Source organism: Pogona vitticeps, chromosome 1 (assembly GCF_051106095.1).
Source record: "Pogona vitticeps strain Pit_001003342236 chromosome 1, PviZW2.1, whole genome shotgun sequence".
NCBI classification, from domain to species: domain Eukaryota; kingdom Metazoa; phylum Chordata; class Lepidosauria; order Squamata; family Agamidae; genus Pogona; species Pogona vitticeps.
Window position 1 is genome coordinate 145382884 of NC_135783.1, and position 14683 is coordinate 145397566.

General features: G+C 41.9%; 1 protein-coding gene across 2 annotated transcripts in view; it reads left to right on the top strand.

Moving 5' to 3' along the window:
* Positions 1-6018: 6018 nt before the first annotated feature.
* The window catches only part of MFSD2B (MFSD2 lysolipid transporter B, sphingolipid), a 44602-nt gene continuing 35937 nt past the window's right edge, over positions 6019-14683 (top strand). For both annotated transcript variants that reach the window (XM_073002274.2, XM_078391045.1), the window contains exons 1-2: positions 6019-6266; positions 14184-14315. In XM_073002274.2, coding sequence (XP_072858375.2) covers positions 6168-6266; positions 14184-14315 — 231 coding nt within the window. In that variant the 5' untranslated portion in view covers positions 6019-6167. The remainder of the gene's footprint in view (positions 6267-14183; positions 14316-14683) is intronic.

Genomic DNA, 14683 nt, shown 5'->3' on the forward strand with positions numbered 1-14683 from the left:
CATCCTCTAGTTTTGTGAATGTTAGTCAGAAACAGACTGGAATCCCGCCTTCAGAACACATTATTTACTTTCCTTCTGGCAGTCAGGATACCACTGGAGAATGGGGAAAACTTGATCTGATTTGCCACTTTCCATTCTTAGTGGGGCATTCTGCCTACCAAAAAGGCAGGCATATAGCGTCTTCTGGCAGATAAAAGGGGTTGCTTGATGTCTGGACAGCACGAGTGACTTTGGACTCTTTCTTAACATATTTAATGGTCAGAATCTTATTACCTACTCACTCCCCCATAATTTCCTTGACATATAGATATCAGTGGCAATTTGCTGGCAGTTAAGAAATCAATGCTTGTATTTGTCACACAGCAAGTTACACAACTGGCGCTTGATGTAGATACAAACACCAATTTCTTCACTATTAGCAATTTACCAATGAGATTTACACTGTTGGACTTAACACCAGCAGTAAAAGTAGTAAGATTCTAATCTTTTTTAAAACCGATTAGTGTTTTTCTGAGGTTCTAGTGCACTTCACACTGCTTTGTAGGTTATTTGGTGCCAGTTGCAGTGGGAACTACCTCACACTTGATGGGTGCAAGAAAGTTGGTCCTTTCCTTCAGGCAGCCCCTTGTTTTCGGCGGAAAATAAGTCAGACTGAGTCCGTATAACGTTAACAGTGGAACTTTTATTCATCTCCTCTCCCTCCTGCACATCTTTAAAAGGATTTAACGGTTTCAAACTTGGCAACAGGCCATTTCCAATAACATTTAAACTTTGGTCAAACTCCCAGGGAGTTACAGGCGGTGGATCCCACAAGATCCCCGCGGCTCCTTCTGAGGAGGAGGGAGACTCCTCATGGCACAAATGGTCCCACAACACTTGTGTCGGTACCATCCTCTCTCGTCGGGACCTTCGTGCTCCTCAGCTGTCATCCAGGCTCGTTCGCGTTGAATCTCTAGCTCTCTGGGCGCCACAATTACATTCCACTCTTTTACCAATTTACGCAGGAAAGTCTCAGTCACAGTAGGTGGATCGGGTAACAAGCCACCTTCTTTTAAATGGGGAAAATCTCTTAATAACCCCTGGTAGCGAACCCTTTCAAAAGCTCTCTGTCTGTCCTCCCTCTTCTTCCTCTCATAAGCCTCCACCACTGAACTGAACCACACCACCCCCTCTTCGTTCTTATACCCCCCTCCAACTGTCACTTCAGACTCCTCCCACTCTTCGTCTGCCAAACACACCTCTATCTTCACCTCCCCCTCTTTCTCTTCTGTTTCCTTTCCCTTTTCTTCTTTACTTTCGCCACTATCTCGTTGACTCTTTATTTCATCCTCTTTTTCCACTTTTACTTCTGCGGACGGCACACTCTTATTCTCCACACCTTCACAATGGGTTTCCCTGAGTTGTGGGCTTATCCAGGGACCCTTTTCCTCAGTGTCATCTGCAGGTTGCTTTTGTATAGTGACCAGCAGAAGGACCTTTAATAGGAGTCTAAGCTGCCTCATATTGGTATCAATGAGACTGGGTATTTATAGGGAAGCCCTTTTACTTATTGAAGAACTGTGACTGCTGTCTCTTTTATCTAAGAATGAGCTTGTTGTGCTGTAAGCAGCTAAGATAAGACACATACACTGAAGATGAGGTAGTGGCTACAGAATACAGTATTTCTGGTTAAACCCACACTGGGAATATATGCTAGCCACAAGAGCTGTAACAGTGTGGGTAATTGTCTGCACCAGTGGTTCCCAACCTTGAGTAACCCAGGTGTTCATGAACTGCAACTTCCAGAAACCCATGTCTAGCATAGGTAAAGGTAAAGGTTCCCCTTGACAATTTTTGTCCAGTCGTGTTCGACTCTAGGGGGCGGTGCTCATCCCCGTTTCCAAGCCATAGAGCCAGCGTTTTGTCCGAAGACAATCTTTCCGTGGTCACATGGCCAGTGCGACTTAGACACGGAACGCTGTTACCTTCCCACCGAGGTGGTCCCTATTGATCTACTTGCATTTGCATGCTTTCGAACCGCTAGGTTGGCGGGAGCTGGGACAAGTGACGGGCGCTCACTCTGTCGCGTGGATTCGATCTTACGACTGCTTGGTCTTCTGACCCTGCAGCACAGGCTTCTGCGGTTTAACCCACAGTGCCACCACGTCCCCACTAGCATAGCTAGTGGCAAAGGCTTCTGGGAGTTGCAGTCCAAAAACACCCAAGTGTAACCCAGGTGTTCTTGGACTGTAATTCACAGACGCCTTCGCCACCATCTGTGCTAGACATGGGTTCTGTGAGCTACAGTCCAAAATTGAGAACCACTGATCTAATCTTCACTATTTAGGTTGCAAGCCTGTGGTCTTTAAGTCGACACTCCAGTAGCCCACAGGACAGGTCAATCTGTGCACAGAAGGGGAGAGCTAACTCCCCTTCTCAGTTCCTGTCCAAACCTCTGAAGCCCTAACCAGTGGTGGAACTCTTGTGGTAGAAACAGAAAGGGGGCAGATTAGGAAGCATGACCTGGGCACATTACGAGGCTTAGGATCCAAATAAGACCTCTGATAACATGGGTGGTGGGAGAATGGGTGCCAGCCCTGGAGCAGGTGGACAGTATTTCATGGCCATGGACTGTGGAGAGAGAGGTGTTTTTTTGTTTTTTTCAAAAGGAGAGAAACTAACATGGTGGTTTCTGTCCAGCTAAAGCAATCTGGGAAATCTTTTTGAATGAGGTTGTTTGCTGCCTGTGGGTCTCTCCACTGCTCTGCTCTTTTCAGTTCAAGTTTGATCACCAGGCCTATACTGCCTCCAAAAGTTTAAGCAGTATTGAAATATGAATTGTTTATTCATTTAGGGTTTTCTGTGTGCCAGTTTTTAAAATAATAATTAAAGCACATTGCAGCATAACTACTCGAGATCAAATTATGTTGTAAATAAGTCCTCTTTTTGTAGAAAAAAAAAGACTATATTTGTCTACATTATTTTACATAAAGAACAAAATCCTTAATTTCTCAGTTAAAAATGAAAATGAAAAATCTTACTTATATCCTTGACCTGATTTACTTTTACTTTACTTTTATTGAATTTATACCCCGCCCCTCTAGACAAAGTCTTGGTGGCATGTTCTTACAATGAAACAGATGGAGGCACTTACTGCACCTCACAAATCTTTCTAAGGTAAATGCACTTTCCCACTTCCGTGTAGGATATTTTATCTTGGGTGACCTTGACTTTGAGCATGCACAGACTGCTTTTCTTTACAAAAGCAGAGTGAAAGAGGCATTGAGTCCATATAAACAGTAATATGCTGACTTGCATGTATGTATATATGCTCTCTTTGTAAATGTAATTTACATAAAGACATACATGTAGTTGTTAGTATATTGACTATGTATCAGTTGTACTGATTTTTAAAACTGAATGTTTTGTTATAAAGGAAGCATACAATAATCTAAAGAATTATCCAGTCTGCTAATTTTTTCAGCAGTTAGAAAATATTGCTGGTTTTCTGTGTTTGGCTCTGTACTACCGTGTTTCCCCGAAAATAAGACAGGGTCTTATATTAATTTTTGCTCCAAAAAACACATTAGGACTTATTTTCAGGGGATGTTTTATTTTGCAGTCATGTCGTCTTTTTTCTGGTTGCTGCACAATGGTGGAGGGCGGGGTTTCACTTAACTGAGGCTTATTTTTGGGATAGCGCTTATATTATGAGCATCCTGAAAAATCATACTAGGGCTTATTTTCAAGTTAGGTCTTATTTTCGGGGAAACAGGGCAACTGCGATGTGCTTGTCAAAGCAATTGATGCTGTATCTTGTTTATAGTAGATCCACAGAAAATAAGTGCCTGTCCATATGCAAGTTTTGTGTGTGAGAAGAACTTTTTTTAAGTACTGTATGGAAAAAAGAGATGGAATGGTTTCTCTGATATATTGATAATCATCTCAATTTATGTACAACTCTATTATGTGAACTTTTACCTATGCATTAATTTAAACTAGGACATTCATCAAGGTGATATATTGTTCCAAACCTTATATATAAGATCTGTTTCATAATACCTGTCTGAATTTAGTGCCTTAATGCAGTTTCCTTCCTTCCTTTGCACAAGTGAAAAAGACTAGCAGGATGTTGTTTGAAGAAGCTACACATTCAATTTAGGTTAAATAGTCTGTGCATTTCTTGGAAAACAGCTTGACTTGGCATGGAAAAAACACCATATCATGGTGTTAACAGAAGTGTTAAAAGAAAAAAGGTGTTTGTTTTTTTTTAACTGATAAGAGGTCAGAAAATAATCTTCATGGGGTGCTTGCATCTTGTCTCCTTCAAGTATTCCCATCCTCCAGTCTTTTGGTTTTGGAAGAAATGATGGTTTGCATGTCCCTCTCTAGCATTTGTGACATGGTCTGCCCAACCAATTTGGAGCCGTATTCTGACTAATGATCACATAATTAGAAGGTGGGATGAACAGAACGGCTGTTTAAATTTTGCCCTCTTGCAATCAAGGAATGCAGCCTGCAAAGCAATCCTATATGTGCCTAATAGGAAATAAGTCCCATATAACTTGAAGGGGCTTACGTTTTGGTTAGAGGAGTGTAGCCTTAGAGAACTACGAGATTCCAGTATTTGAAGCGCGTTAAATGAGATTTTACCAAAGTAGAGGTTTTCATAATTCCCCTACTGGCTACTGTTAAACAAGAGTTGTTCGTCATTGTAAGCACAAATATGTTCTGATTTTTTGTTTTGTTTTAAAGCTATTTTAGGTATAATGCTTACATTGGAAGGATGAGGCACAATATTTACAAGGGGGCTATTTGTAGAACTATTTGTATTTATTGAGGTTGAAGTTTGTCGACAAAACGAATATTAAAAGCACTGTTCTAAGCCTGAATGTTCTGTCGGTGGTGGTTTTTTTTTCTCCTCTCCCTCCCGCAGCCGTACCTTGTAACTTGATGGTAACTTGGTTGTAACTTGATGGTAATTTGAAATACTCGTCTACAGAGACTGACCGATTCTTTCCTCACGTGAGAAAAGAACAGGTCTGCACCAGGGAGAAAAGAGAAACAGGCTGACGAGAAATGGCCCCGAACACGCACGTGCACACGCACACTTTAGTCTAACATGGCCGGTAAACATCTAATCCCTTTTGTCTCTGAAAAACTACCGTTCAGTGCACAATAATTTAGCAGCAGCTCTATACAGAATACAGGGGGATCTCCTTGTACATTTGCACAAGTTTATTCACTTAGGTTTCTGATACGGATTTCATTTCGTGCGACCCTTCAAAGTCCCAGCAACTGCAATTTCCACATTTCCAAAAATGATTTTTGGGTTAAAGGAAAGCGGGAAAGGGATGAGGCCCAAGAGGCAGACCAGTGGATCGATCTAAGGGCGGCACGGCTCTTCCGTGGGGAAACCGCGCCACTAACAACCCGCGCGCCACTTCGAAGAGTTAATTAACCGCGAATTCTGAATTCGAATCGATTCGTCCCAAGAGGCGCCTCACTCCTGCGAGTACGGAGTCACACACCAGTTCCACTCTGGTTCAGTGAGATTTCCTGCCAGGTTGAGTGTGCGACAACGCCGTTTTCCACCCAAAGGCTTGCAAACAAGCCCGCGCTGTCTTTAATAGGGCTTCCTCTCCAGTAAGGAGGCGCCACGGAGGAGCCTTCGTGGTACCGAAGTAAGGGGCGATTGGGAAGATCGTGTAACTTGCTGGCGGGGCGGGGGAAGGGGGAGGGAAGCGGGCCCGTTTCTTAGCCCCAGAGACCCTCGTTCCGACAATCCTGGCTGGGGCTGTTAAGCGGGAAGCCAACGCCGGATCTGAGCACAAGTTAACACCTTGCATTTCGGTGCTGAATGGAAAGAGACTTGGCAAAACCCCCGGGTGTGTGTGTGTGTCGAGGTTGGAGTTCTGTGCCTAGTATTAAATTCAGCGGGACTTGCTTCCGAGTACATCGGGTCGCATCCAGAGGCTCGACCAGTCTAATACCAGCCTAGGGCACCAAGCATGCGGAGGTTCCCAAAGCCGGGCGCGCCAGGACAGCCACCAGCCGCCGGGGGTCCCTCACCGGCCAAGGCTCCGTCGGGGCGCCGATCGGCTCCGCCCTTTTCGGCTCCGAAGGGCTGAAGAAGCCCCAAGGCTAGACAAGCGCGCCGCGGGCCGGGTTGGGGCAGCCGCCGCGAGATGGCAGACCCGGGAGACGGGGAGCGTCCCGCGCCAGGCCCGGAGGAGGCCGGTCCCTCGCCAGGGGAGCCAAGGGCCGGGGGAGGGCCCGACGCCCAGGTGAGTCCCGCTTCCATCCATCCCTCGTTCTGGCCGCTCTGGAAAGCCCTCCAAGGCAAAGCCCTCGGTGGGAGGGACAGGGAAAGTTTCTTTTGGTTGGGACTCTTAGCAGGAATAAATTACCTGCGGTGAAGTCAGCTCCGACTTCCCCCCCCCCCCCACTTTCCAGAGTTTCCCAGGTAGAGAGTACTCAAGGGTGGCTTTCAGTGCCCTTCTTCTGGGGGGTAACTGAACTCGACCCTGTGGAACTCAGTGAGACTTAAGATTACAAGTTATGCTGGGTCTAATCAAAGGACTACCTAACCCAGTATTCTGTTCACATAGCAAACCGACTAGTTGCTCCGAAGCAAGGCATGAGTGCAACTGCATTCCCCCAGCCGCTGATAGCAAACCATTCTCTTTGTGATCCTGGAGGGGCTATATGTTCATTAGGACTAGTAGCCAGAGATAAGGCCGTCTTCCCTGAATATGTCCCCATTTTAAAGTTTCCTGGGTTGCCAGCCATTACTACCTGTTGTGGGAACAAATTCCTCCATGTGTCACAAGGAAAAGTACTAGTGTTTGTGTTGACACTTCCAATATTTAACTTAGATGGATGATCCCAGGTTCTTCTAGTGTTAGAAGAGAAGGAGATCCTCCTGGCCTAACACCCTGTGCATAGTTTTATGCACTTCTGTCATGTGTCCCAATCCCAGCGGAGCTTGTCCACCAGCAACCTTTTTACCATTATACTGTAGGTTTTACCTCTGCAGGTCCTGAGGCTGCCAAAGGATTCCCCAGGACAAAAGGGAGCTGTCAGGAGTCTCCCAAACTGAAAAGGGAAAATGGCAAGCTTTCTGTTGGTTTAAAATACATATTTCTACTACTGGATCCAGGTTACACTGGCATCAATTTATGCAACAGGATGTTGCTCGTTTTGTTTCAGGTGTCATTACTAAAACTGCAGGCAGTGTTTTAAGTCTCATCATGTAAGAACTGCCAATATCATACTGTAGTTTTATATTTAATTCATTTTCCAATTATACTCATCATGTTGGAATTCGCCTGTTTTTTGTGTTGTTTTTTTTACAGAAACCACACAGACTGGGTCATTTCCATTCTAAATTCACCAGCCCAAGATCCTTTTTTTCACCTTTCACTTCCAGCTCAGTTCTCATCAGTGTGAATATTATATACAGTACTGGGATTTATTCTGGCTGGCTGGCTCAATGGTTTAAGTATCTGGCTGCTGAGCCAGAGGTTAAGAGTTCAATTCCCCACTGTGCCACCTGCAAGTACAGCCAGCCTGTATGACTTTGGGTCACAGGCCCAGAAGTACCCTGAGAACAAGGGAACAACAAACCGCTTTGTGATATTTTCTACCTGGAAAACCTTGGAAAAGGTTGCCATAAGTCAGAATTGATTTAATGGCACATCATTCATTCATTCATTCATTCATTCATTCATTCATTCATTCATTCATTCATTCATTCATTCATTCATTCTAACATTCTTTACACTTGCTTCCACTGAATCTTGTTTGCCTTTTCAGCACCCATTCCTTAGGTTTGGAGGTAATCTTTCCAAATTCTTTGCAATCCATTTTTTAAAAAAAACATCCTGATCAGTTTGTTGTATTTGACCAAATCTCTAGTTACTCTTAATTCCAAAAAATTTAAGAACAAATGAAAAAGCACTGGTCGAATCAAAGATTCCTATGGAAACCTGGTGTGCATATCCCTACATTACAAGAACTGATCATGTAGTCCTCCACTGATTCCTGTCTTATGTTCATTTTCTAATCTGTAAAATTACTTCTTTATTCACTGCTGCTAAATTTAATACTAACTTCTGAGCTTACGTGCATAGAATTACATTGTCACTGTACTATAAACGACTGCAGGTCTTCCAGACCCTAAATTAGTTATACAGTGGTGCCCTGCTAGACGATCACCTCGCAAAACAGTGTTTCCTATGGGCGATTTTCACTGGGCGATGTTTCAGTCCATGCTTCGCAAGACTCTTTTTTTGGGGGGACCGATGCTTTGCAAGACAACGATTTTAACAGCTGATTGGCGCTTCGCAAAACGGCTTCCCTGTGGGCGATCTTCGCAAAATGATGACAATTTTTCCCCATTGGAACGCATTAAACGGGTTTCAATGCATTCCAATGGGGAATCGCATTTCACAAGACGATGTTTTCACAAGACAGCGATTTCAGTGGAACAGATTAACATCATCTTGCGGGGCACCACTGTAGATAAAGCAAATGCAGTCATTGCGTTCAACATCTGAAATTCAGTAGTAAACGTATTTTACTGTTTTCTGATTGTATTGTTTATTTTTATTTTATTATTTTTATCTTCTATTCTGTTGAATTGGTATTTTAATTATGTTGCTGCTGTAATTTTGTTGTAAACCACCCAGAATAGCCCTTGGCCAGATGAGCAGTACTTTAAAAATGAATGAATGAATGAATGAATAGTAAGTCGCAACTAAAGAAGGATCATTGAATCAGAGGGAATTTGGTCAGTCAGCTGTCCTGTAAGTTCCATTGATTCAGTGGGCTTTCTATACTTGCAACTTACTGCTGGATTTTAGCCGTTGAAGTAGAGCAGAATTGTGCGGGGCTATTGAGGGTTTTCTGAGGAGCTGTTACCATCCTCCTGAGGCTTCTCCTGACCTTCCTCATTCATAGGGCTTGCGACGAGTCTTTGGAGCCCTGCAGAAAATGGGAAAGAGGGTATTCCAGTAGCAGGCATTTTCAGACTTCACGTTCTTCAGGCTAGCAACTGGAAGGCACTAATTAAGAATGCAACCACTCAATATCTTCTCCAGTAATGGATTTTCTGTGGTAAAAAGAAAAAAGAAAGAGGTGGAAGAACAGAGTTTTAAGTGAAGGGTTTACTGACTACAATGCAGTGGTGTGATAGAAATCTCATCTAAAATGGCTCTGAATCGCCTATGTTATTAACACTTTTGTTTTTCAGGAGTAAATGCTATAAACTCCCTGATCTATTGTTATTTATTTTATTGTGTTTTTTTATTGGAAAAGTAGTGTTCAAGATAGCTAATAACGTTGCTAGGCGTTTCTTTTTTTTTCTTATCAGTGGTGCTAATTGTTAGAATGAAAATCATCCTTGAAATTAAACAAAAATGAGCTGATAAAATATTCACAGTCTTAAGAAGAGAGAAAAATATCCTTCGGGATAATAAACTTCTACTGTGGATGGTTAAAAGCCCATTCACTGCAGATATTACAGTACTGTAACTTTGCAGCTGTATTTTAGAATTCCAGTACAATGTAGTGTCCATGGTTAATCATCAATTTGTGCATAAAAGAAATAGGTAAATAAAAGTAGAGTGAGAGTAGGATGTCTAAAGTTATGAGGATTTCAGTAACAGGATGCAAATCAAACTGAAAATGATTGGATTTTTTAAAGGCTGCAAAATGTGAAACCCACAACTCATATTTATATATGAGGTAATAACTCACGACATTCTTGTTGTGATTGCCTGCTCTTATTTTACATAAGCAAACTGAGAATATAACCAGAGAATATTTCAACTTGTTACAAACCATTTCTTCTGGAAGAAGGCAACGTCCACTTTAAACTCTGGAATCTAAACATAAATATTTCCTTTGTAAAAGCCAGATGGTTTAAGGGGAAACTTATATTCCTATTGGTTCCTTTTTGTCTCCGTGATAAGGCGTTTTTGGAATGTTATCTGAGACCCCCATGTTCTGTAGTTCCTTCCCACTTCTTTCAAACTGCCCTGGCCCTTTCTGATAATGCTTGTATTTTTTCTGCCCAAGCATATGTGGATAGATAAATAAAATTGACTGGCTACATCTGAAATTCAATGCCATAGCTGAAAAAGCACCAATTCATATTACTGTTAATTGTTTTTTTGCTTATGTTGTTCAGTTTTAAAATTCATAAACTGAAATATGTGAATCAGGGTTGACACAAGAAAAGGGCTACTATTTTACAAATTTTTATCACACCAGATTAATTTTTGCTAATTGTAAATATGTACAATATAATTATCCTATCCCATATTACAATATTTCCCTAGAATGGTGTATATTATTATTTATTAAATACTAAATTATTTGTTCTTTAGCCTCAAAGGCTCTTGTTGTTGTTGTTGTTTAGTCATTAAGTCATGTCCAACTCTTCGTGACTCCATGGACCAGAGCACCCCAGGCCCTCCTGCCTGTAGAAACTCTCCTGGAGTTTGGTCAAATTCATGTTGGTAGCTTTGATGATACTGTCCAACCATCTCGTCCTCTGTCATCCCCTTCTCCTCTTGCCTTCACAATTTCCCAACATCAGGGTCTTTTCCAGGGAATCGTCTATTCTCATGAGATGGCCAAAGTATTTGCTCTATCCTTCCAGTGAGCACTCAGTGTTGATTTCCTTCAAATTGGATAGGTTTGTTCTCCTTGCAGTCCAGGGGACTCTCAAGAGCCTCCTCCAGCACCACAATTCAAAGGCATCAATTCTTTGGCGGTCAGCCTTCTTTATGGTCCAGCTCTCACTTCCATACATCACTACTGGAAAAAACATAGCTTTGACTATGCGGACCTTTGTCGACAAGGTGATGAAAGGCGCCTAGCTAATCAGTGTTTTATAATTAATTGGAAATGTGGGTCAATAATATTAGATTCAATATTGGAGAACATCTGAAATTCAAACAATTTGAATTGACCAAGGATTTGAAGAGAATAGCCATATATCTTTTATTAAGGACAACATATAAATTGCAGTTCATGAAATTTAAATCTGTATTCAAAGATTGGTTAGGTGAAGTACCATTTGGCTTTTCAGCTATTAAACCTGAAAGGTTGTAGGCCTATCCTGGGTCTACGAAAATATATACTGTATAGGCCTACAACCTTTCAGTCCTTATAGTGGAAAAGGCAAAATAGTTCTTTAACCAATCTTTGAATATAAACTAAAATTTTATGAATTGCAATTTTCTACCTTTCTTTATTGGCCAGATCTGGTGCTTGAAAGAGCCTGATTTTCTTGCCCAATTATAAGGCTGGCTGTGGATATGTCTAGGATAGTTTGAAACTGGGAGCTGTTTTAAAAGAACAGTTTGAAGTCACCCTGTCTAAAAGAAATATATCAAGCACTGTACTGTAGTTGGATTGGCATGTATGCAGATAGCAAGCTGGAGATCGTCTGCTCAGAAGTAAATCCAAGTTGATTTATTGCTGAGTAAATTTATTGCTGAGAATAGGATTGCAGCTGAATTGTCTTCCGACAAACAGGAAAAGGAGCAAGAATTTTATTTATTTATTTATTTGATCTTTATACCACCCTCTGACTGCCAAGGCCACTCTGGGCAGTTTACAAAATGGTAATAAAACAATAATGTAAAAAACAGAAATAATCAGTAACAATCAAGCAAAATATAAGAGCTTCTAAAACAAATTATACGAAGAAATAACATAATAAAATGTGCCTCGGTGATTCTTTTGAATGTTATAGAAATGGTTTCAGGTGTGTCCTGACTCCAAACAGCTAGTTTGTAGGGAGGGGTTAGGATGAGGTGGAGAAGCTACACCGGGGGAGTGTTACCTCCTAGATCTAGTTGACAGTTATCATTGTGAGAAAGCTATGTGGGTGTAAATCTTATGCTGTTGTTAGGCTGGAATCTTCTGTGAGGTTTTGGGGTCAGGTCTCTTATCTGTACTAGTCTTAAGAATGTGACCGCACAGCAGGAGAAATATGAGTTGATCTGCTGTAATTTGCACCCATGGAAATCAGGATTCCCCGGTTGAAACTGCTGTTTTGTCCAGATTTGCAGATGCAGAAAGCTCGGTTTACATGGAACTCCAAGAATAAAATCTGCTGTAACGAGGTACAGTGGTGCCATGGCTTACAAACTTACGGTAATCCGTCCCAGAAGATGTTTGTAAGTCAAAATGTTTGTAAGTCAGATCAGCATTTCCCATAGTGATGCATTGAAACCCAATTAATCCATTCCGGCTGTTTTTTGTTCTTATGTCGAGGCACAGTTTGTAAGTCGAAGCATTCGTTCCCATACGAACTAATGCAAAACCGGTTAATCTGTCCTCTACCACTAGGGGGAGAATTTTTATTCTTTTAAGATGAACTTAGGTTAAAAAAAGGGCAGGAAAGGAGGGAGGGAGGGAACAATGGGGAAAAGAGGAAAGAAGGTCACCACTGGGCACACAGACCCGTCAGGCAAAGGTTTATGCTTTTAAGCACAAAAAGAGAGAAGACAATGTGGGGGGGGGGAGAGTTTGGAGTCTAAAACACATTTTAAACCCACACATGCTAAACCCACACATTTTACAACAACACATTTTAAACCAAGCAACCAAAAGATTAGAATGCATTTTAGAGCTCAACAGCCAGACAGACCTTTGCAAAGTTTTCTGGTTTTAAGACCAACAGCCAGCACAGAAACATAACCCCCACCACCACTTAGCCACATAGCCCAACCCCAAGCAGCAAAACCCCTGTACAGTAAATACAGTGTACTCACCCAGAACAGGCAGTCTATGTTTTAAAAAAGAAAGTCAAAAATCCAAAAAGAAAAAGAAAAAATACAGTCAGTACAGTACCAGGCAGTAGGCAGTCTGAAGTCTCGTTCCGTATCCACACTCTCTAACCGCTGAGGTGAGCGAGGTAGCAGACAAGCAGCTTCTCCGCTGGCCAACAGTTAACTGAAAGTTCATATTTCCTGCCTTCCCCGCGTTTTTTTCTGTTCGTAAGTCAACGTTCCATTCTCAAGTCAAAGCAAAATTTTGCGAACGGAGCTGTTCGTAACTTGAAATGTTTGTAGGTTAGGGTGTTCGTAAGTCAAGGCACCACTGTATTAACAAGTGCTGATTCGTAATTTCCACTTCTCTCTCCTGGTTTCCTAAGTGCTCTAGCAGAAGCCTGTTCCAGGGCTGAGTTGAAACCAACCAACCAACAAATAAATCATTGAGGGAAATTGATCCCTCCATTAATGTTGCTTTGATTTGGATCAGGTGGTCACATTGGTAGAAAATGGACAAAGGTTATGTCAAAAGGATCGCCATAAATTTCAACCACCCCTGCCAGCTGAACCAAAAAAGACTGTTTCTCGCTTCAGAAAGACAATTAATTCTACAATGGTCTTCACCCACATTGAGATTTATGTTGTGTAGTCAGTGGGTTTTAATTCAAATTTGTCAGTGTTGAATCTGACATAAATTGTGAGGTAAATGGCCAATGTATCTGCCCCCTAAAGCTGGTGTGGATATTTTCTAATGGAACAAAAAGGGGGGGGGAGGGTTTTTGAAAATCAACAGTGTAAGAAATAGAAATATAGTAAGTTTGTAAGCCTTCTCTGACCTATACCTAGTCACCAGAATTAACGTTTTGATTACTACGGCAACCATATTTATGGACTTTTAAAAAACGGATTCAAACTTACTGATTTTCTGCCTGTCTTTAAAGGAGCATCAATTGAGATTGAGAATTTACTCCCACAATTTTTAACGTCTGTGAGAAATGTCAGTGTTTGAGTTCTGGTAAGGAGCGTTAAAATTTCAGCACATCGCTGAGAAATATTTTGAGGACCTGAGTCAGCTTCCACTGACTAAAGCAACAACCCCTTTCCATCCAGTACTAACAAGCCTAGAAGTTTCTTTTGTGATTCCTGTCACTGTACAGAAGGGATGCCAGAAAATTTCCCTCGTTCATTAATTGTCCTGTTTTCTTGCTAGTGGCTATAAAAGGATGAAACAGCAAATACAGTAACTGTAACAAAACATCACCAGTGCTGCTATAGTAGTTCAACAACAAAAGCTGTCTGTTCTTAATCCATAAAAAGAGCTGGACGTTAATAATTAATAGTAAATGTGTGTTGGTGGTTAAATGAACAGTCGGCAAATAAACTGATTTTGGATTTTGTTCACCTGTTCAGTTCAGCCACGAAGGTGAAGACAAGCTCTCAGTGTGCAGCAAATTGTGCTATGGCGTTGGAGGGGCGCCAAACCAGGTTGCCGGCAGTGCCACCTCATTCTTTCTGCAGATCTATCTCTTAGATATAGCTCAGGTAAGTAGTTTGGGAAGCTTGAGCGTGGACTCCAGAAAAATCAATAAATGCCATTTTTATTTGCTTTAACTGGATGTTCATCTAATTCGGCTTGCTTATATTGCTCATTGGTAACATTGGCTGAAGTCTTATTGCTTACCATAGTAAGTCATATTAGAGTAAGCCCATTTAACGCTGTGGGTTAAACCGCTGAAGCCTCTGTGCTGCAAGGTCAGAAGACCTGCAGTTGTAAGATCGAATCCACGCGACAGAGTGAGCCCCTGTTGCTTGTCTGAGCTCCTGCCAACCTAGCGATGTGAAAGCATGCAAAATCCGAGTAGATAAATAGGTACCACCTCGGTGGGAAGGTAAATAACATTCCATGTCTA